Here is a 24,980-nt window from a genome sequence, read left to right as displayed (position 1 = left end):
CCTGACTTTAAATATGTGTGTTTGATTGTAACCCTCTCATCGCTCCTCTGTACATTTTGATTGGTGATTTTTCTCTTATTTCTGTCGCCAAACTGTCACAAAGGCACTAACGCCCCCACCCCCCCCAAACCACTCCACGTTTCCAAGCTGCTTATTGAAGACAAACAATAAACCACTGGCAGATATCAATGGCGGAGATGAGAACCCGGGTGCCATATCTGCTGGGACTGCCTGGCGAACCTGCCTCAGCCTGCGCTTCATCTCCAGCAGCACCTCTCACTCTCAATTATTTGGCTGCTGTCACAACAAATCAATCAAATTACCGCTCCAGGACTGTGTGCAGCTGCTCCTATTGCACCGCTAGTTGCATTAGCTTTGAAATGTATGAGGTCTACATTTTATCACTGTTATTTATTTAATGCGGCTCTCTCCCCTGCGAGTCATCGTACAACCGCAGCAAAGTTAAATCATTAAAGGGCGACGTGGAATACGTACGGCCCGCCAACACTTCAAATTAAACAGCGATGAGGGAGAAGGGATGGGGCCGGCCTCTATTGTGTTAAGACGGCAGATGTTGATGTGAGGACATTTTCTTACACTGGGTCCTTTTAATGTACTCACAAACAATAGTCCATCGCTTGTCTTATCCCAAAACGATTCAACAAATACACACAAGGAAGAAACGAATCCCACAATGAGCAAATAGTGCGGCTACAACAAGCCTCAATAATATAAAGGGTAAAGGGACGGAGGAGCTCTCCCACAGCAGACAGAGGTTAAGTCAGTGGCTCGGCCCCGGTGATCTAACCTCTTAAAGGAGCAGCAGTCAGCCGAGGCAGAAGAGATGCAGTCTGATGTGTTTAACTAGTGTGGAAACATTTGGCTCTTCCCCCAGGAGCCCGCCCTTTGGTGGTGTAATGAGCAGAGTGATTTCCCTAATTTGTATCACACCAACAAGCGCAAACCTGCGAACGACACCGCTGAGCATCTTCATCAGAACGACAGACATGCCTTTGATTGGCACTGACACCGGGTCTCATTACTGCAGGTGAGTGGGATGCCGACCTTTATCGGGAAGCCTGAGTGCTGTTTTGTGTTTCCCGCGGACGAGTACAGAGGAACAATGCTCTCACCTCACCATTAGAACTCAACTCTCTGATGTGGTGCGCTGCCAGGGTTTCTGCTGAGAGCAAATAAGATGGGATATGCTTATTAATATGAAAGAGCTCCAGTAAACTAGCTTCTTGCATTACCTTTGAGTGAGTCGCAGAGAAGAGGAGTAGACAGACAAGACTTTGTTCTGCTTCCTCCCATTGAGCATTACATGTACAGTGCTTTGTTACAACTACTTTTACAAGTATGGTAATCATGCTACGCTTCTTATACAATCATGTGAAATGAAAACCTATTAAAAATGCAGCCGCAAGTTAGCAGCATTTCTAACAACAGAATATCTGTAGTTGTTTTGTCTTCATCAGTCACACATACTAGTGTTACTGTGAAAATCATGTGTGATTTTTTTTATTCATATGAGCTGTCACACAAATAGACCTCTAGCATGACCCAACCTAGTTTTGCCTCTGTGAAGTCAGCTAGAATTGTGTGCACTCTGTCACAAAAGATAACTTTCTCCCTTGTTTAGTTTCATTGGGAATTTGTTTTTACTGCATGTTTGCGGGCATAAATCATTCTGACAAATAACCAGTTACACTGCTGCCTGTGTTTACTGAGTCTGCCACAAGATGCTGCTCCGTTTTATTTAAGCAACCGCTCCAACTGTATAGCACAGCCCCATTACAGTGATAGTTATTCATCACAGTCTGAGAGAGCTGCCTTCTTCAAACTCACAACACTGCAGCCGGTTCCCTTCTCTCAAAATGCACTTTTACAGAGCTCAGCTTTGATTTGCACAATCAGAACATGTGATCAAAGATGCTGTTGTCATTTCATTTTCCTTACGTAACTAACTAATATACAAAATCTAGCAAAGTCTAAGGAATATGTGACGACCAGCATGTTAAGTACACAGTTCCTCCCTTAACCATCCATTCCCCAAGACAAACAGCCTTATTAGTTGGTCATTAGTCGCCTCATTACATTTAAATACAGCCATCGCCTGGGCTCCTCCTGGAGTCTCATTACTGAGCCTCACAGTTGTCTTGTGTCTGATCTGACGCTAATAAGCTAGCAGCGTGAGTGCTGTAAAGCACACTTGTTCCTGAGGTCGTGAAATGAGCCGACTGCTCCCCGGCGACAGCGCGGCACTGGATTATATGTGTGATTAATCAGGCCCGGGGACCCGGAGGAGCTGGGAGGGGTGGTGAAGGGGGGACGCGGGGGCAGAGGCCAGAGTTGCAGTTGTCTGACAGAGGTGCTGTGCCAGCAGGCCTCATTCAGAGGAGCTGTGATGAACTCAGACAGGGGAGAGTGGAGGAGCGCTGTGTGGCCAGAGGGGCCCGGACACAGTCAAGACATTTAGCTTCACTCGTGACTTGTGTCACTTTCTCTCCATGGAGGTCCCTTCAATGCATCCCCTTCAGATAAGAGGACGTGCGAACGGGCAGTCTGTCAGTCCACACTCTTAAAAAAAGATCTGCCACAGAGGCATTTCTCCACAACAGTTTTTTTTCACCATCTCTCATGGATGGGGATTTTTATCAGGACATTGGATTCCATACTGTCTGTTGGTTTGTTTGGCACTGGACAATAAGAATGACTGAGAGGTGTTTGTTTTGGCATTCTGACACCCTGACAATGTGTTTGTCGATCAGTTCATCAGATCACTGAAGCCTCTGGGTTGTCCCTCATGCACCAGGAGGAAGATCTGTTGAAGTGTGAGTGAGACGGGCCTGCTGGGCCCATTATCGTCCACGACTGACGGATACATTGAAGGGCTCGCTAGATAGATGCAGGTTTATTAAAAGCTCTGCCCACAGCGATGGCTGCTGTTATTTATGCATGTTTGTGTCCATTAGGCTTCTACCTCCACATTTCCTCACTTAGGGCATCTGTCTATCCATTTCCGCACATGAAGGGAGCCTTCCCTGCACTTTGTGCTGCACTGTCATTATTGTAATCTCTATCCTAAAAACACACTGCTTTACATGTAGCCTGGCATCTTTTTACATTAGTGTGGCGCTCTCATCCAAGATTTATGACTGACTGTTTCCCCATCCATCCCTCAATCTAATGGTATAAAAGAGACAATGTTTTAAACATTAAAATGAAAACCATTTACAACTATGATCAAAAGAGAACACTTGGGCATTAAAGTTTAAAAGGCAAGGATAAGCACAGCCATGTGAATGGACAGATGAGGTGGAAAAGAGATAAAAAAGTAAAGTACAGTGCACTCTTAAGCACAGAAAAGAGGCATAAAGTGCTTTTGCGCTGCACTGCAAAACATTGACCTGTAATTAATACGGTTGTTCCTCTGGGCAAGTTGAGGATAGCAGCTTTTTGGGATACAAACCCCTGAAGGATTCTGACCTGCAGAGAAGCTTTGTAAATCATTTTTACTACAGAGAAAACATAAAATCTGTTCCATGTCACACAGTGGAAGTGGAACAAACTCTCAATATTTGTTATATTTATTGATAATAGTGCTGGTTCAATGGATTATCATGTTAAATACAAGGAAACATCTGTTATACATGAATCTGCCATTTTCCATTTTCTCCCTGTGATATGTCAACGCTACATATCAAATTGGATACTTGAGTCTCTACACTCAGATGTAATGTACAAAGTAAACGCCCAATTCTAACGTTTGGGCCCAAATCAAACATGACAGTCATGCAATAACCAGAAATGGTTGCAGCATGTGACTGTGATTTTCAAACATTTCTGCTGCTGTGCTCACTTGATTTAAAAATGAATGTTTTACTTTCATGTGTGTGTCATGCAACTATTAGCATCAACGTGTCGTCAACATGAAGGGGTTGCTCCCCTTGCTTCCCCCACTGTTTTGAGTTCACCATATAGTGCCTGTGTGTATGCAAAGTGACCCACAATACTTCTTTTAGTGTTTTGTTTCTGTTGCTGGATGTCTTCTGTGCCCTCATGCTTACCTTGCAGGTTCTGGAGCGGGAGCGTCATGATGCCCCCCGCAGCAGCAGCAGCCACCAGGCTCTGGATGTTGGCGGTGGGCAGGGAGAGGACCAGGCCCTGCTGCCCGCCCAGGTGTCCCCCTGCGTTGAAGGGGATGAGGATGGGCTGGTTCATGCCCTGCGCTGCCCCAGACATCACGCCGCCTACTGCGTTTGCCAGCTGCTGTGCCACCAGGAGAGACTATGGGACACACACACATGCAGAGACACATCCATAGTATCACAGGAGTTTTTCTTTTTAAATACACTATGATCAAAATATCATCAGTTATGTTATGTTACACCGGTCGAGCAAACAAGTCTTTATCTATCGGATTTAATTGTATCATCCTGGACATTTTTGTGGCTGTATGTGTTATTTGCTGTACTTACATTTGCTTTACTAACTATCAGCAAATTAAAGGTATCCATAATTCATAATACTCGTTTTTTTTTCAGGTCATGTAGCAGGTTAAATTAACATATTTTCCTCTGTTTGCATACAATCATTTAACGATAAACCTTATTGTTGAATTACTGCCTGGTCGTACTTGTGTGTGCTGCCCAACACTTATTTTCTTCGGCGAATATACACTATTTTATAATCTAGGATGTTGAGACAATTGAAGCACATGACACCAGCTTGAATATATGTCTGATAAGTGTTTGAATGTGGTTTGCAGCTGAATTCCGTGCTGTGTCACAGTCTGAGAGTGAAAACACACTGACGGAGATCAAATCCAATCTTTGTGAAAGAGGGGAGAACTTTTCTTTCACAGACATGCAGAGCGATTCCTGTTTCATCTTGCTGAACATTTCCCGCAGAAATGTGCCTGAAATACACAGTAGCATTAAAAAAAGTGCCAGTACTTTACTCGTTTGATGAGGGATATAACACATCACTATCATCTCTTCATGTACCCATTCATTCATATTAGTTAAAGTGGAATCGGTGCAGTCATACCCATGGAGGAAAAGATATGTTATCAGAAGTATCGCTCTGAGATATTTTTCACAGTAGATCTCTTCAAATGCATTTTCTAAGGAAGTGAGTTTGGAAATACACAAACACATATTTCATTGAGAGCTTTGAGCCAGGAGTGTGTTTTGTACCATGGCTGAAATCTCCATGAATACACAAGGTGCGACATCTTAAATTTCATTTATTCACATGAAACCTTTCTCAAATTATGTCTGCATTGGAGCATGTCAAAGGGAATTTACACAGGTGCTACATGAGAGAAGATGCTGCAAAATCTGACAAAATTACTCTTTAAATGTTGAATTGAATTGTTTGGAATAAAACCAATAAAAGTACATTGTCAGTGTGTGTTGTGTCCACAGTAAAGCAGCCTTTAGACGTGGCAAGGCAAGTGCTGTTTTGACTCCTCCACAGTGACTTAAGTTCACAAGCCTTTAACTCCAATTGTCAGCTATCTGCTTCTGTTTTGCATGGTGTGTCTGCAGTTCTGCACAGGGTGCAGAGCAGGCTGACTGGTGCGAAGAGCCCACCATATTCCCGAGCCTGGTGCTCCTAGGTGACAGGCGTGTCACTGTGATAACCCTGCATGGTGCAGAACGCCTGCACCCACTCCGACACACATGCGATCACAGTTTAAGAGGTACGAGGTCACATGGGTTTAAAGCCACGAAGCACGGAGAGATCTCAGGGAGAAATATCTGCACTGAAAGACGACTGAATACCTGTTTGTGTTTCTCAGCTGTTAAAGGAATAATAGAGCATAGATAGTTGACTGTTGGTGGCAGGAGCAATCACACACATTGTATAGAATTCGTTACTCTCAACATTTGCTTTGATACACGACAACAGTGCATAACCAATGACACTATCTGATGCTTCTGAGAGCATTCAAAAGGACATTTGGCATTAATTTTTAAAAAAATGAATTAATAATTTGGGGGCTCAAAGAATCCTCAAAGGACAATAACAAAAGCGACGCGTTTGTTGGCTACAAGTGTCATATGTTTAATCTTGTGTTTTAAACAAAATTTTATCTTGAAACGAAACAGCGTATAATCAAAGACACTCTTTGAACATTTCATCTCTGAGCCAAACAAAATGAGATTGCCAAGCTTGACAGCAAAGACTGTCTCACATGGAAGGGAATAACATTAAAAAGACAATTCCACAATTATCAGATGTAGCCCTGATTTATTTATCATTACAGGCAGCTTTGGAGAAGCAGGCAGCTGCTGCCAAGAGAAAGCCCTTTGGAGATTTTTTTTTTAAAAGCACGCCCAAGCTCTTGGTCTTTAGGCTTTTTGTTGTGCCAGTTTTAGAGTGATTATAATCTCTATCTGAGGGGAAAACACTGTACATGCAGATATCAAAATCAGAGATTAGAATAAATTTAGCGTGAACATAATTAACTCAACTCTGCAGCCACACAACCAGCGTTCACTCCAAGAATCGCCAGCATCACTCATCTAGATTTACAAGCTGTTCCCCTTCTGCCTTTTCGCCTGATGCTCTCACTCCTCCTCTCCATAGGTGCTGTTGGAAAGCTGCTGTACAGTGCTTGGCAGGCCTGACAGCTGAGTGTTGAGAAGTGGTCTCCTAGGGGCCACACAGACACAAAAAACTGGGTGTGTGTTGGGCTCTGGATGGGAAACGGCCCCATTCAGGACTGGATGTGGTACCCAGCCTCTCTGCCCATCAGGGGAGAATAGGATATTCTATCTGCTTGGCAGCTCTGGCACTGAGAAATTGCCCATAATCACCCAGATAGCAGACTTTTGTCATCCTAACTGCAAGTGGGAAACAGAAGGAAGGTGGATTCATGTTGGGTAAACTACCATTGGATAATGGTTGTTCGAACAATATCCGGCTCTGGAGCGAGAATCTATCAAAACATATTGATCCTGGAACAAGAGAATTGGGTATGGCATGCGGAGCGCCTTTGTTTCTGAAAAGTGTTAGCTTCACAGAGACTGTACTGACAGCATTAATATATTAGATGGTGACTGTTGAGAGCCGCCTGCTGAGGCTCAGACTCTGACTGTTGCCTGCGCGAGATGCTTTCCCCTCTGTTTTTATTTCTTATCTGTTACCAAAACAGTGGCTTTGACAAGCCAGGGTATATGTAATCAGAGAAGTGCTTTTAATTAAGCTCATTCTTTATCTCCACTTGCAGCAGATTGACTCTTTCACCGGGGATTTCTCACGCTGCAAACCGACCCAATAGAAGTGAAGAGCTTCCCTCTCATGTTTCCTCTTTCGTTTATCCAGATGAGGATTGACTGTCATTGAGTAACACTATGTGCAGGGAGAATGGCCTTATTAAAGAGGATGGAGGGAACCTGACACCGTGTGTGTGTGCGTGCATGTATGTGCGTGTGTGTGAGCGTGTTGAGAGCTGACATTGAGCAGCACTAATGAGATAGATGTTCATTAAACATCGGCGAGCCACCAGGCCAATAAATCCAATCAGATAGGACAATGCCTGATTGAGCTATTAACGGAGCTGCAGGCTCGGGCTCTTTGCTCCTCTGCTTGTTATGACAAGGCCTGCATTGTCGTCTCATTAGTGCCACAACTCAATTACATCTGAAGATGATGTGTGATGTTGAATGATGTTATAATTACACTTTTTAGCTGCAAAGGATTGTGGCTGTAGCCTTTAGTGAAGGTGTTACATGTTATGTTTCACTCACTGTGGTTCAATGTACAGAAGTAATTTGATTTGAAGCAGAGTGACACAGGGAGTTTATTATTTAAATTCATGCAAACACCAACATCTCTCTTTCAGACTAAACGCACCACGATTAAGAGATCTGAGTTGGCCATCAATCTTCTGAATTACTCTGACTGCACACTACTACTGCACATGAGCTTTTTTTCATGTATCAAGTGCAGCAATGATCATCATGTGAGAAAAAGAGTTGTATGGCTCGTGGAGACATTGTCAGGGGTGAGAAATCAATTAAAAAAGGTTGAGACATGAGGGCACGGGCTTAAGTTCTCTGTTGCTACAACAGATTTACATCCGTTAGGTTCCAGAGAGAGAGAGAGAGAGAGAGAGAGAGAGAGAGAGAGAGTGTATAATTTTAACCTTAGAGAACAAAACCCAGTTGCCTAACACATATTCCATCTCTTCTTCATTAATGGTAATTTCGTAAAGAAAATAAAAAATCAATTGGTGCAGTCTTACCTTTTTAGAGCAAATACCTGAATTAGGTACTTGTTCAGTCGAATATTTGATAATAGAGAATCTACAATTTTGGAGGAGCTTTAAATAGGATTTCAAACTGTTGAACTGCAGTGGTGATAATAAATAGCATGTTATGTGCCGGGCTTTTTTTATTTGACTATATATCTTGACAGTACATTCCTGATGCTACTTCTTAAAAACACCTTTAGAATTATTTATCATCTTATTATGCCAATTATCTTTTCATCAAATATTCTCCCTACATATGTAATGGTGGGTAACTCAACTTTTACATGAGCACTTGAGTAAAAGTATCACTATTCGTGCAAACGTTGATTACTGGATGAGCTGAGCAATTGTCAACCATGTATATCTCTTAATAAAACATTAGCATTGGTCATACAGCATAGTGTGTAAAGCTCGGGTTCAGTTTATCTTCTCCCTCACCTGTGGACCCATATGGTATCCTGGATGAGACTGGCCGAGCTGACTCTGCTCTGACGGACTGCTGCTAGCATCAGACTGGACCGAGCCGTCACGAGCTCCTGAGAGAGCGACAGAGATCCACGTAGAAAAGCAGAAAGAGAAGGAGAAGAAAAAGGTTAGACCTTATATCAACACAGCCAGTATAAGTAAATAAACACACAACACCGTCCGTGCTGTGATATTACAATAAAGTGCTGTACGCGGTTAAGAGGGGCAGTTGGGAAAGGAGGGGAATTTGTATTTAAGTGTTTTATCAATAACCGCTGCAGAACTGAACAAATTACCAACCAGTGGAGAGGCTCATTGATGGGAGATGATGCATACTGGCGTGTCCCCGATGGCTTAGATTACTGCTGAGAGACAGAGCTCCACCACAAACGCTGGGGCCATATTATTCAGCCATTTACATCACTGAGTATCACTCATCTAAACCCACTCCTACCCCCCTCTGTTCTGAGCCCGCAGCTACGAGACACAATTAGACCTGTTTGCTATGAGGGCAGAGTGGAGCAAAGCAGACAGGGACATGATAATAAGCTTGCTGATGGCTGCAGGGAAAATAAAGGACACCAACGCGTGGATATCATCTCACCAAATCTCTCGGCAGTGCACCGAGTCTGGGCTGCTCTAAAAGGTCCGAGAGCCTGTTTTGACCCTCACCCTGTGACCCTGATGATATCGAGGTTGCATGGTGTCTCAATGTTGACACAAAGACTTGTGCAGTGCAAAGATTAGTCAATCTTGCAGCAAAAATAGTAAAAAAAGGAAATGAGACTTAGGTGTCCTTTACCAAAATCACTTTGCAAAAGAAAAAAATAAATCTTTGACTAAAATAGACTAAGGATTTCTTAAAAGATGGACTATTATTTTCTACTTATTTGTAGGTAGAACACATGAATCTTAGTAAATCAAAAATGAAGAGTTGAAACAATGTTGTAATGGTTGCATGTTTCAGAATATGTATAATGGATCTGACGTAAACTCATTCGCAGTTTGTGTTACTGTTAATCGTATTTCGTGGCTGCGCTCACTCTTGCAACCTTGGCGCCTATCTGCTAGTTAGCATGGCTAGCACGTGTTTCTGGTTTAACTGCACTGTGATGAAAAGATGACTCACGTGCACTAACATGCACCCGCGCCCGGACCGGCTACAAGAGCAAAGACATGCAATGCACCTCCATGAACCAATCAGATCAGTGGGTGGATCGCTTGTGTTGCAAAGCCATTGGAATTAAATCTGGACAAACAACATCCACACAGTCGTATTGAAGTGAACTGGATCAGTGCGTTTGTTTTTTTTTATTTGATTTAGTCACAAATATATCAACAGATTTGAAACCAAGTTTTCAGAGGCTTCAATTATTTTCATTAATATTAAAATTTTGCTGAATCACAGTGTCATCTTGAGTAAATATACAGATATATCATAGAACTGAGGAACTGCAGAAAATGTGGTGAATCAGGTTTTTTTTTCGTGTTACCTCCAAAAACACTTCTTCAATGCTTCTATTTCTTCTTTAGGCTTTAAACGCCTGGTTCAACTGGAGATGACTCAAAGTCATTTTAGTCACTCAGCCAATTTACAGGCAATACACTGTAAAATCAGCGTATTTCAAAAACATCACTATGATCATTTTACAAAAAGGTGAGGTGCCAGATCTGTAATGGAATGAGCACAAGGCTGCTTTTTATGTGTGATACAACCCTCTCACAAAAAGCTAAATAAACATCTTTTTAAATGTACTGTCTCCTTCAGGAAACAGCTTTTACCTTGAATAAAGAGGATTTTGAAGAGGAGGTAAAGCCAACCACGTGGAAAAGTGTTTAAAGGCCACACAACCTCAATAACTACACAATGTTGGCAATAAATTTAAAAGATGTAATCACTTTTCAACTAGGAGATCAATTTTCTTAAATGGAATATCACAGCTTTTAAATTAGGAATAAAAATGTGATGTCAATTTATTCACAGTTGAATAGGTTTTTTTTCTCCTTCCTCTTTGTTAAACATACAAGGCAGGCAGTGGTTTTCTAGCCCTTTTATAAAAGCTTCATACAAAACGCACTATTGAGTAGCCCTCGCCAGCAAGATCTCATTGCCTGTCAAGTATATTTATGCATTACATTTTAAACTCGCCTCCGCCAAGTAAAATCATTTCATCTTTACATAAAATCCAAATAATTGGTGAATGGCATGACCTAACAAATGAACCTCAAGCATTTGATGGTTGATGTGAAAGCCCAAGGGGGAGCCTGCTTTTCTAGCTGGTTTCTACCTCTGGCTGGCTGGCCCTGCTTCTCGATGAAGGTCCACATCCTCTCGCTTATCAGCCGCGCAACGCAATGAATATTTTGACAAGCCAGTCTCTTTTCACCAATTATTTCACCCATTATGGATCACGCAGTGCACAGCCCCACCCTGTGCACTCAGTTTGTGGAACTAAGATCAAGCTGAACATACAGGGAAGACACAGCGGCTGAGTCGATATATAAAGCTACAGATAAAGTACAATAGCATTATAATCTACTGTATAATTTCACATTTATTTATGAGGCCACACATTATTTTACCGGATTTCATTAGAGGTATTATCTCTAATCAGATAATTCTCACTTTAATCTTTATCAAATTAATATCTCTCCTCCAGATTTTCAGTTGGAGCATCCAAAAACTTTTCAACCATCTCAAATGAATGCAGCTGCAACACTGTGATAATGATAATAAAGGCAGAACTGCTACTGAGCAACTTTTATGACAGTGGATTATCCAATTATCATCATGACAAAGCCAATTAGCTAATTTAAGATTCTGAACTACAGTGAAAGACTCCACAGCTTCAAACAGTATGGCTTATGACTGTAGTTAAGATATTGGTCGTGAATAATGTATTTTATCTGATCAACACTGTGGGGAGACTTACTGAATAACGATTCCTTGATGCTTTTTATTGCAGCATTTCACAATAACTTAGAAAGCTTCATCCCCCTTGCAAATATCTGTAACGTTAACACGTTTATCGCAGGGGGGAAAATCAATAATAAATAAATACACATGCACATCTTCACCCAAAGGATTTGTGTAATTTCTTTAACTAAATTAAATGGCTGACAGGGGAAATGCCCAGGGAGTAAATCTTCAATTCTTTTTTTATTACTTGAGTCTTTGTACATGTTTTGCTTTCCCTTTCTTTGGATATCTACCTATCTAATGTGAATGACTCTTAAATGGACTTAAAGATGAATATTAGCACTGTACACAGGGGGGGGGGGATAAAATATCTCGATCGGACCTTTAGTAAGAAGAAACCCCTTTGATGCCGTGATTATACGCAGGTCACACGATGAATAAAATGGAATGAATGGACGTATTGATGTGAGGAGAGATGAAAGCACGGGCCAAATGGATGAAAGAACCGGCGACGCACATTCAACATAGCTTTACATTTATCAAGGACGTTCGGGCTTTATCTAATTTTTTTTGAATTTCTGAGCAATTGAATTGCTTTTCTAACAACACCAGTGTCCTGAAATCACATATCCACTCGGAATAACAAAACCACTCTTTAGCCCTAAAACGTACACACATTTAGTACGCTTTTCACGGCCCTGACTTAAAGAAAGATGATCAGTTTAATTAAATCAAACATGTCTTGAGTCCAACTCCTGCTGACGGCAACATGAATACTGACAGTGGAAATAATTGTCAACGTAAGTGAAGTAATCATATGTATCACAGGGCACAGGGTGCAATTCAAAGTGACTTATGTCACGGAAATATTGCCAATATCCACCACTATATAAATTCTCTTTCATTGATCAACAAAGTGGCCACTGGAGAGCGACTTTCAATGCCACACAAGGCTGAGAGGGCCTCTCTGCACTTTGTGTGTGTGCGTGTTTATCGAGGCAGGGAGGGGGGGCAAAGAGCTATATTTATTTGACTTCATTCGGCCTGTCTTAATGCAGGGTGCCCCAAGGACTGCACCACAAAACAATTAGCCTGGATTTCATAAAGCAATCAGCATGCCACCTTGTCTAATGCAACCGCTTCTTACATTGACAGTCACTGAATAAAATGGGTGTTATTGAAAGCTTTGTGTTCATGTTAGCTTTCGCCTCAATGCATTTATGAATCAATTTTTGCCCATAAAAGAAGCTTTAACACTTAAGCTATTTTAGTGGAAATGCATTATGTAAGTTGTCAGATGTGCGAGAGAGGCCTGGCAACGATTCAGCCGTTTCAGAATGAACAGCCAACCCCCCCCCCCCATTTTCATAAAGGTCCTTTTGAAAATGTCTGGCTGAGTGCATGTGTTTGCTATTGAGATGTTGTCAATCATTTTGCCGCTGAAATGTAATCCATTGTAAAATAATTTCATGTTTAACTAACGTGAAGATCATGAGTTCATTATATTCTTATTCTTCATTCTGAGTGGATTTATCACAGTTGAGGTAATTGCAGTGCAAAACCATGCTAAACAATATTATTTTCATCACAGTTTCTGCGTTGTGTTGTGCGGCTGATAAAGAGTGTTGATGCTGGACGGGGTTGTGTACGCTGCTGGAGCAAAACAGAACAGACCCAGATAAACAAAAATCCACATCATACAGACGCTTTAATTCCATCAATACACAACCAACTGTCCCAGATTGTTTGACCATTGATTTTGTTGATACCACTTGTAAAGTTTATGTGGCATTGCAGAAAGAGCTGCGAGAGGCAAACCCGTAGTGCGACAGATGATCTAACTTTCATTTCTCCATCTAAAGAAGCTGTGAATAAAGTCCACACAGTGTGCAGCCTATCATATACAGTGTGGGGTTTATAGTGATTTACTTAACTCCTTGTAGAATGCAAGAGAGTCAAAATCACCAGTGATTTAGCTCAGTGTTTCATTACTCCCACCAAAGCCCTCAACAATAACACAGGGCATAATCTGCTGCCAATAACTCCAGGTGCTCTTAGTTAGATGGCTCCCTCTGGACCCACAGGGAAGTAATACTCTGTTTAGAGGCTGGGGTGGAGAAGCTGCTAGGAATAGGTCAATAGTGTTTGTGGGGATAGAAAATCGCCAGAGACCGACTTTTGAGTGGCCGCCTGTAACACTATTAGCTACATTATGGCCACGGCTGCTGCTCGGAGAGCTGTCATTTCCTTAATTAAGAGCTCAGCGCGGGGGCAAGAGGGAGAAGAGGGCACCATCATCTCTCTGGGCCTCCGACATTAAGCCTGAATCCTCATTGCTCGGGGGTGTAGACCTTAGAGGGAAGGGAGGGAAAAAGATCTCTGTCATTCATTATTCTGGCACAAAGTGGAATTGTAGAGTTAAGGAATTACAGAGAAGGTGGGGCCGTGGAGTGTGCCGAAGAGAAAGGATTTTACACCTCAGCAGTTCTTTCTCCGACTGTTTCTGAGGTGATTGCTAAGAGGGGCAGGGGAAGAGAAGGACAGAAGAAGGACAAGCCGAGAGGAAATGGATGCCACGGAGTAATAGATGTCTCCACAGAAAGGCTTCAAATGTAAACAACATAAAATAGTACACCGCACAAGTAAGTCCCAACAGGTTCTGGTGAATGGGTGGATGGATAATCTGCATGCAAAAAAATGCTTAAAGCAGTAAAGGGCCCTGTGCTCCAACACTTATGCTCTCACTCGTGGCCACAGGTCTTCACCAAAAGGCTCTCTGACATGAGAGTGCTCCGCTCCAGCTCTTACCTGTCGCTCCCTTGATGCTGGAGTGGAGATGGAAGCGGCAGAAGCACAAGAGGGACCAGAGGGAGGTAAATTGGTGAGAAGAGGCAATGCTCATTTCAAAGGTCAAGAAGGAGAGATGGTGTGATGGAGAGAGGACGGTGGAGAAGTGAAGAGGAGGAGGAGGGAGGGAAAGGAGGAGAGAAAAGGGCTTTGTGTTGCGTCCTCACGGGGGACTTGGGACACTTTGCACACGAGCACATCTGTTACGGAGCATCCTCCTCATTCCCAAAGCAATGTCAACCTGATTAGCTCAGGGTGGAAAGAGGTAAATAATAATCCAAATTATTCTTCATCCTTTTATGGCCATCAGAGAAGGGGGACGCTGGGACTAAGACTACTTTTAGAGCGCTGTAAGCCTTTTAGGAGGAGCTTGGTTCACTATTGTTCCTGCTCTTAAATGATATTTGCTGTAAATAGGATTCTGCTGTGTGCACCCTGCAACCCTGTGCTGAAGAAGGGCCTTTCCCTCCCTCTAGCACACCTCTCTACTTTGCCTCGACATAAACATAAAGCTGTTACGATTAGAGCTGAAAACAATTGAAATAGAAAAAAATATAAATATGAATAACTACTTTTTTTCAGTTTTAAATCAGATTAAGTAAAAATATTGTGACTTTGGACTTACTCAGCACAAAAGAAGAAATTTGAACCCGGGACTTTGGGAAATAATTATATATATATATTTCAACAATGAAAGTATTAATTGAGGAAATCATCTGCAGATCAGTAGAACATTTTAATTTTTTAATGACTTGCAGACCTATTGCAAAGACAGAAGGACAAGTTCATATTCCACAATATCCTCTCATAGAAAATTACATGACAACATTTTGAAAACCAATTTACAGAACTACTGTCATTTATTCAGCAATAAAGCTAAAGCCTCTATAATGTTAGTATCTGCTGCTTTTCATGTTTTAAAAAATGTATTATTTTTATTTCTAGTTGAAAACTATTCAACAAATTTGGTAAATTGAAAAAATTTCACTTTAGGCTCCAGGAAGTTGTGACTGTTTCACTATTGTCATTTTTATTAAATTTACAATATCTGCATCTTCAAACTAAAACAGCATCCTTTTTAAATATCTGTCCATCTTACTTTGCATCTGGTCAACTGCAGGACATTTAGAAGTAGCCAGTGGGGTGTGAGGGCAGCACAGAACACAGTGTGTATGTTCCAGTATATGTGTGAGTGTGCATGCGTGGGGGGCTAGACACCCACATGTCATGCCTGACACATCAGCCTGGGCCCCCCAGGCTATCCGGCACTAATGCTGTCTATGTCCCACTTTCTACCCCTTGCCCCTCGAAACCTCCTCGTCCCCCCCTCCTCCTCACCCGCTCCTTCTGTCATGGAGGTATAATAACAATGGATCACAGCAGCGCCGCAGCACAGGCTCAATCACTATAGGATAACATCAGGTGATACGGGCTGTGCAAGAGTATATCTCACCTCCTCTGAACCCGAGCTAAACGGACTTTACCTAGAAATGAGCTTATCTGGAGAAAGTCCTGTAGTAGTTACTGTACGCCACTGTAGCGCTGATATTTACAGAACTGAGTGGGTACAGGTGGAAACAAGCAAATCATCATGTAGCTAAAAGACACACCACCCTGTCCTCCCCCTCTCCTCCCCTCCCAGCACATTATTCTGGTGGAGCAGACAAATAGTGGAAGGAGGGACGTCAGGAAATAGTATTGCTTTGAAGCCCATAACTCTGTTCTGCAGAAAAGAAGCATCACAGTGTTATTCCACATCCTCAGATATAAAGGGAAAAAAACATAATAACTTCTCGATAGCCTGGATCTCCACTGCCCTATACTAGCACCCCCCCTTTCGCCCACCCACACCCCTGCCTCATCCACCATACACCCACTTCTCCTGCCTCAATCTTTGGTTTCAAAGGAAGCGAATCAGCCAGAAGGACAGAAGGTTATGCATTAGTACTGGTCATTGCTCAAAGAGCGAGTGTTATAAATAATAAAGGCTTGTGAAGGACACAAGGGCTGTGGGATGCATCTCTGGTTCACGCCACACAAGTCAAAGACAAGAATGTAATTTCTATTCCGAAAATGTGACCCCAGCAGCTTCAATTACATCTCAACAACACCAACCGTGTCTGTGCCAGGAGATGTGATGCCTCTTTGTTAGCTCTACATGAAAGGCTTATTGATATTGGTTATGGAGCGCATACTACACAACATGCGCATTTTTTTCTGAAAATGATTTCCCAACTTAAAGAAAGTGTATAACTTAAGTAAATGCATATCGAAATTCAATTTATTTTCTCCACAGCTGTCTACCTACAAAACTTGTTATGTGCTTTTCTTTGGAATATGTCCTAGTCAAGGCAAATATAATCTTTTTAACTCTACATATAAAAACAACCGAGAGAATGACATTGTCAGCTACATAGAAGTTGAACTTGTTGCTCAAAGTCATTTCTGCATAACAAAGCTTGTGTGAAACCTGACGACCTTAAGCTGCTGTTGAAAATAAGAAGTCTGCCTCATGTTCCCTCCCTGTCCTTCATGCCAAGTGGTGATTCTGTCTGTGTTGCTGTCGCCAGGGCCACAGTGGGCACATTAGCCAGCGTATTACACCTGCTTTACAGGCATGCATTAAGCTGGTTTTCAAGCTTTTTCAGCCAGCAGAAATCCCCATAATGAGATCCACCTCCTGCGGACAGACCTGTTTCCCCTCATTCTCCTTTATCCCCTACTTATTTACTCAGCAAGGCCAATTCAGCACTGGGTTTGCGCCACTTTATTACTTAACCTCAGCGCACAACATTACGAGGCTCTTTGCATCAGCAAGCAGCCGGTCCCACCATGTATCCAGCTCACTAAGCTGATTACACAAAAATAATAAGAACTCATGCCTCCAGCCATGTGTGTGTGTTTCTCATTGTGTGTCGTGTGCATATGTGTGTCGTGGAAATAAGTGCAAAAGAAAATTCTGCACGAAACGCATCAGTTTTGTTCCCTCCCTACATTATATATTAATAATATTGACTATGCATTACGTAGTTAATATATGATAAATTAAGGCTAGGCAATTATCATAATTATCAGTATATAATTTTCATGAATAGCATCCAACCAGGTCAATCAAAGTCAAATTGGATTATGTAAATGTTAAATGTAAACCAAGCTGCTGGATAACAGTTTAAGCCTTTTATTGGTGAACATAGTGGACACCCGTTTTGCGGCTCCCGGCCGAGAACGTTTTTTAAGTACCACTCATGCACACACCCACATTTTAAACATCGGGACCAGCTAGAAAAATACCTGAATTCCCCTTTAACTTTGAAGCTTGACAAAGAGAGAGAAAGAAGTTTTTGTGTGTTTTCCAGTTATTCCTGAAAACTGTCTCACCACTGTTGACTAGTAGTTTTCATTTTTGAGCTATACCTTTTACTTAAGTGCTCTGCATTGTGAAAAATCATTGAGTTACCACTTATAAGACAAATACTAAACATAAGACTGTTGATGAAACTACTGTCTTGTAAAATGTTTCTAACTTATACATTTAAGTACATGTAGTGCAACTTTTCTAATGATACAAGTCTAAGTACTCGTCATGGTAAACACTGTCCTATGTCGGTGAAATGTTGACTTAAATAAATTTTACTAATCCAATGGATGATCTCATTCTAAGTGAAGCCTAATAAGCTTGTAAAAAACTGAAAGTGAGTTACTGCCGTGCAATTCATTCAGGTTGGACTTCTAGTTGTGAATGACCACCAATACCAGGAATCAATTAAAGATTCATTTTGCTCTTTTGGGGAGGGGGGGTCTCTAGGTGACCTTTCTGAAAATGTTCCACCATTTTGGCAGGATCCGTATAAGTGCAGACCATTTCATGTAGACAGTAAGTGTAAGAAATGAGTGCTTCTGTCGTTCCAGCCGGGCTCTCTTTGACAGCATGATGATAGAAGCGTCACATCCTTGGAAGAGTAAATGCAAACTGACAAGAGATGAGCCTTTGGTTGCTGAATATAATACGGAATTGTGCTCTGAGTGTCTTATTATCTTGTCTGTTGATGTCTGAAAGGGGGAGATTTGCTTGAGAAGAGAAGACAGAAACTGTACGCTTCCAACACCATCTCGTCCGTTGGAAAAAAATTGCTTGCCCTACTAACCACAGCTTTCCCACCTAATGTCCACTTCTACTTGGAATAAATACAAGGCGGCAGGATGTTTGTGGTGCCTTGTAGCCCCTGTTAGGTGAAGTGGAAGACTATTTGCACAGGCAAGCTTTTAGGAGGAGAACGACCCTTTCACCACTGCAGTAAGCATGTGATGGGTGTAGAAGGTGGACAGTTTACTGTAGACAAACATGACCGCTACTGTCATTGTCTCCCGACTTCTTCTCGTACTTGCACCAACTCGTAGACGGCATTCAGGCACTAAAGCTAAAATTATACTTCAGTCCTGCAAAAAAGTTGTTGTGGGTTCATTGAATATGAAAACACGGACGGTATATATGACACATCTAATGGTACCATTTATTGTCAGACACAGATTTCAACTGCCAGATAATACACTATGGTAGATTTAACACACCTGTTGTCAAAGAACCCCCCACCCCCCCGAATAACGACACCATACAGCTGTATAACGTCTATAACTCCTCAGCTGGAGGTTGTCGTCAGTAGAAGACTTTCCAGCAGCTGTGTTATGAACACACTGTATGCATGCGTCTTGTGTGTCAATTCACAACCATGAACACACGTTTTTTTTTATAACGACACAGTAATACTCGAATTCTACAGGAGCGAATTAAGTCTGAACATGATTTGCATTCCTTGTAACTGTGACTCTGTGATAAGCACGTCTGTCAATCATGACATTGGAGCATTCTGTCTGAGAGATTTTGCAAAAGGCGACGCAGACTCTTCTGAATCTGAGGAATCAAATGCAAACCTTCAGGTCTTGCTCTTCACTGCAGTGCATGTAAAGAGGAAAATCTTAATATTGTGGCTTCTGCTTTGTACAGAACCACATAAAGAAAGCCACTGAATAATCGAAGGCCTAGTTTAGTTTTCAGGGTCGTTAACGTTCATAAAACCAATTGCAAAACTAACAATCTGTCTTGCAACAACGAGAGTTTAATGCAAAAACACAAATATAAGCAAAATTTACTGAAATAATCAAAATATCAAATCATTGTTTACTTGTTATTAAAAGGGTTAAATACCCTAGTATGCATTAGTTCTTATTGTTTTCAAAATGTCAGCTTTTCAGGAAACTAGCTTTTACCTTCAGGCCACATATTTCAGACTCAATTGGTTTTGGAGAGGCTTCATACACCTGACTCAGAGGGTGATATAATCCATCAATACCACTAAGAAGCGTAAAAATCTCCTAAACTTTTACTCAAACTTCAACTAAATATAAAACAAAACAGACCGGTCACGATCGCCCTAAACTAGGTGTCACCATCACCATAACTTTTTCGCTATTCTCTCAGAATTTCAGGTAAAAGTACCAAAAGATGCTAAGAGCCTCTTCTTCAAACAACCTTCTCCCACTCACTCTTCCTCCCTATCTCTCCCAGCAGAAGACACGACCATGCCATGTCTCCTCACGGGTCCCTGCCTCTCTCTCTTCTGACAGGTCATTTGGTAACGGTTCCCCAAACCAAACCTACCGCTGTGGGCTGTGCCACCGGGCAAAGAGAAACCATCCCCTAAAAAATTCACAACTTTCACTGGAGCAGCTCTGTCCAGTCACATGCAGTATGACAAGAGCCATAAGCAGGTGAAAAATGGGCAGAAAAAAACACTTTACCTTATGGTTACACAAACATGTTTTAGAAATTATAAATTACTTGCCTATTTATCATCATCAAAAGGTGTAAAATTTCTTCAAATATAAATAAATAGTCAAAGCGTATATATAAGTGAACGTGCAACAAGGGAAAAAGAAGCAAGATGCAATCAATAGAGAAGCAGGGGAGTCGTCAGAGACTGATCAGAGAGGAAGAAAGAGGGAGAGTCTTGATGCTTATTAAACCAAATTGCAATGCTTTTGAGACAAATCCTGCAGCAGCCAGTCCTTGTTTAGAAGCCTCTAGCTTCAGGTTATTCTTTAAATAAGGATTTAAAAGACAGCTGAACTCTCACTGATTAGGTTTGAGAGTAATGTTTGGCTGTCCCTCCTCCAAATTTTTTTTTTATTTTGTTCACAAATGCCTGGCAAGCTGAGTCCATTGGCACCTTTTTCTTTCATTGGCACTATTATACTATACTCCCTGCCACTTCCCAGGAAATACACACATATATACACGCACACACACACAAACGCACTGAAAGGGTCAGATAGAAATTCATACATACTGATATTCAATCAGCATCTCTTATTAAAATAATTTTAAAAAAGATAAATATGCACTGTTAGCAGAAGAAATCCATAGCCAGCAATAAATCAATTACATGCCAAAATCTCTCACACACAAATGCACTGAAGCATGCATGTACACACGTACACACGTACACACACATACACACACGCACACTGTTTAAATTTCAGAAATGGAAAAACAGACACAAGAGGAAAAATAGTTTGTAAAATTATTCAAAAACCAACATCTCAAGCAATGGAAGAAGGATTTCTTTCACTTCGCATTTTGCATCCATATAAAAATTATATAATAATAAATAAAATTGACAAAAAGTTAAAATTATGAAAATATGTAAAGTGCATCATTTCTTTATACAGTCCTGGACACTCCTCTAACAAACATTCGACTGAAATTAACCAAACATAAATAATTTTCTAAGGGAATGAAAGATGGGAGCATGTAATTTCCTTGAAATAAGATATATATATATATATACATTTAAAATCTTCCATCTTTCTAAAATAACTGATCCCTAAAATCTGGTGTTACTGGACATTACAATGTAATAATATAACTACACATATATTCAGTTTGTAATTATTTCTTAATTAAATTATTTTAAAGTCTCTCTAATGAAATCAAGCTGGGACTACAGGAGATTTAGGGCTACATTAGCTTTCTCATTACGGTGAATAATTTGAAAATGTGCTAAATGGTAATTTATATCATTATGCTCATCGATTCATAAGCAGGCACAGTGATTCAATTAGTCCATGACTGAAGCAGCTCATGATAAGAAAAAGTAAACACACTCCTCTATAGACACAACCAAAATAGAGTGTGAACACTCAGTTAATGAGATAAAGTGCAAAAATAATGAGGCATGCTGATGTAGAAATTGGCTAATTTTGAAGATCATTTGCGAGTGAAGAAACCAAAAGATAAAAAATAATTGAATGAAGTGAAAATATAAAAACAGAAAACTCAACATTAATCTAGAAACAATAACATGACATGTGATGTACCGATGATACATTTATTTGCTGTCAAGTTGAGGTTTTAATTTCACAGAGAATTAAGTTGTTATTTATCTCAATAGTTTACTTTAAATTTTTATCAATGTTTAAATAGCAGATATAACAATTTATCCATTTCTATTTTAAAAAGTGCATATTTCTGAAAAATCAGCAGGGCAATGATGGTGGGTTTGAGATAAAATATCCTGACACGTAAAATGTTATCTTTACAGGTCAGTTAAACTTTTTTAAAAGATTTTATCTTAAGGAAAGTCATAGTAGGACAACACCAACTTGATGCACTGATACTTATTAATAGTGTTATTTAAATCAGGGTAATAAATATGTACAACATTTCCATAAAGAACATTTCTGCAGTTCGGTTATCTCTTGTAAAGTCAATACACTTTTATCTGACAGAGACAGTCCTCTACAAACAAAAGATGATGCACAAAACATCGTAAGATACAAAAATGACATATAATACAATTTCTTCACTAACTACAAGAGCCCGACACTAACTTGCTCACTGAACTTAAACTTAGTTTGTTGTCTGATGCTGCTAACACCTGTCCCAGCACTGGAAGCCTTCAGGTTTCACCTCACTTCTGCCTGAGCCAGACCTCACCAAGCAGCTTTTGCAAAGAAGCAGGAGACGGATGGAAGGTGGAAGCCGACTTACCGTAAAGCTTGTTGGGAGTGCCCTCTCTGTCCGTGGCCTCGGAGGGCAGGAGCAGGGGCTCGTCGTTCAGCTCGCTGTCTGGGGTGGCCGCTTTGTCATCCGCCCGGAGTTCTGCCGCGCTCATGTTGCTGCGCAGGGAGAGCAGCGGCTTGCTCAGCTGCCCTGTAATCATCGGATCCTGGAGGGAGCTGGGAGCCCAGGTGGGAAACAAGGGAGGAGAAAAAAAAAAGAGAAAACACCGCTGGTTAGATCTGCTTCGGCGTCTCACCCTCACCGGCTCCTTCTCTGTGGCTCCACTCACTCTCTCTCTCTCTCCCTCTCTACACCCAGCTTCTCCTCTCTATCGCTCACTCATCACTCTCCCTCTCTCTCTCCTGCTCCCTCCCTCTCCTGCTCTCTCTTTTATCTGAGGCTGGTGCTACCCCGCTGATACTGCCGGCTGCTGCCTGGTGAAGAACTGTTACAGATCGCGTGGCTTCACCATTATACCCTGTAGTCCTAAAACGGTGATACATCCATCTCCAAGGGCTCATTACTACCTGACATGTGCCTCATCTCCAGCAAACACTAAGCTGACAGCGGTCCACAAAGAGGTCCTGGGCTGCGTGTCGATTAAATAAACCAAATCAATCTAATTCTACATCTAAAAAGGGAGATATGAGCAAAGAATATACACCAGCGATTATATCAATTTTCACATAGCTGGGGACACAAAATGTGATTAACGGTGACATCTTGCATCAGCGCGTGATGCAACGTGAACTTAAGGCCTGATTTAAACAAGAGATGAAGTCATTGATGTTCCCAAATTCTCCCAATTATTTTCATTTTTTCCGCACTTAGAAACAAGAATAAAACAGCAACTACATAACGTGATTAGAGAATCGTCTGTCTGAGCTTCTTGGAAGAAAATAAATTCAGAAAAGTTCAGAAAATGTGTACATTTAAAATACAAAGAAAACATGTTTTTATAAATGACACTATAGGTTTAAATGCTTTTGTTGAATTGTTTTATCTCTAAGAAGAGCCACGACTTGAACACAATGAATAAAATACAGTATACAGGCTCTTTTTTTTTTGTCCAACACTAAACGGAAAGTTTCTCAAAAGCCGCATGAAAATCTGCTCTTACCTAAAGAAAGCTCCTGAAGAAAAGAGAAGAAAAAATAGTTTTCAGAAAGTCCAAATGTCGAAGTCAGTCAAACAGCAGCTAAAACATACCACCACAGTGCAGAGACCTGCTAGTACATCATGCTTTATACTGAACCAGAAGCAGCCTCCTCACCCTGCATGTATCTGAATGGCCACCACAGGTTCAAGCCTGAGGTTGCTTCCTAGGACAAGTACAGGAAATGTCACCTCCTCCCTCCCGCTCTCTCTCCGTCTCACACACGTTCAATCTCTCTTTCCCTCCCTCTGTCTCTTCCCCCTTGTGTCTTGTGACTGGAGAGCTCCTCAGACAGTGTTCACCCCACCTCGGGCTCCGAGACACAGACACAGCAGCAGCAGGGACCATGGCCCGCTTCCTTATTTATGAATCAAGTCCAACCTAAATATGTCTCGGCAAAGGACGGGTGACCAGCACATATGGGCACAGAGAGGAAAAAGGAGGGTGTCTTACCCCTGCAACCATCAATACCCCACATATACACAAACCCACACACGCGATTCTATCAGGGTGGTCGATGAGTTCCTGCCCAGAGGGGCCTTTTTAATGTGCTCATCACAGGAATCAGCCTTCTTTGATATGACACATGATAATCTATGAAAATGTTAATCAATAGAAATAGTTTAAGCTGTCGTTAAAAACGGGAGCTGGCTGGTCAATACTCATATCCCCGGTAACAATGTCACTAGTCATCAGGGCTTCATTTGTGGAGCACTTAAATGTGGGACACTGCGCATCAATGCACCTCTCTGCCCGCCGAGGTAAACACATTTTCCCCTCTGTCTGAGCCTGGCCACACTCTGCATGCATTTGGGTCCACCCCCACCGCCTGCCTCCTCTCCTTTGAGTTGCTTGATAGGTCCACTGGAGGGCAAAATTAATACCTAATTGAATCTTGCAGTCATCAAAATAATCAATAGTTTTTTATTATTTATTCTTCACAGTCTGTTGACTGTTTGAAAGCTCAGAGGGACAGCGGAGAGCACAGGCAACCCTGAAATTTCTGCCGTTTCACAATGTAATTTTCACTGGGGCATGAGAGTTTGCAAGACCTATAAAAAATGAGAGTGGTGATTTTTTTGTTTGGAGGTGGGGGGAAAAAATAAAGGAAAAATGGGAATCTTTGCCCCAGCAGCTACAATGAAAAATAGAATAAACAAGCTCCTGACACTTCAGAGGAGGGCACCGTCCTTTCTGTCCATCCCTCCATCTTTTTTTGCTTTCCCCTTTTCTCCTTATTTCATCATATCAGGAGTGTGGCGGT

General features: G+C 41.5%; 1 protein-coding gene across 4 annotated transcripts in view; it reads right to left on the bottom strand.

Moving 5' to 3' along the window:
• Window positions 1–24,980, bottom strand: part of pou6f2 (POU class 6 homeobox 2) — a 71,597-nt gene that overhangs the window by 42,299 nt on the left and 4,318 nt on the right. For 3 of the 4 annotated variants that reach the window (XM_034572860.1, XM_034572861.1, XM_034572862.1), the window contains 3 exons: window positions 22,549–22,736; window positions 8,708–8,805; window positions 4,071–4,290 (listed from right to left, as the gene is read on the bottom strand). In XM_034572860.1, coding sequence (XP_034428751.1) covers window positions 4,071–4,290; window positions 8,708–8,805; window positions 22,549–22,736 — 506 coding nt within the window. Of the gene's footprint in view, window positions 1–4,070; window positions 4,291–8,707; window positions 8,806–22,548; window positions 22,737–23,680; window positions 23,857–24,980 lie in introns of those variants that run through there. The other variant, XM_034572863.1, reaches the window with a different exon arrangement.

Source organism: Hippoglossus hippoglossus, chromosome 20, assembly GCF_009819705.1.
Source record: "Hippoglossus hippoglossus isolate fHipHip1 chromosome 20, fHipHip1.pri, whole genome shotgun sequence".
NCBI lineage: Eukaryota > Metazoa > Chordata > Actinopteri > Pleuronectiformes > Pleuronectidae > Hippoglossus > Hippoglossus hippoglossus.
The sequence above is the reverse complement of the archived record's forward strand: the minus strand, read 5'-3'. Positions and strand labels throughout refer to the sequence as shown.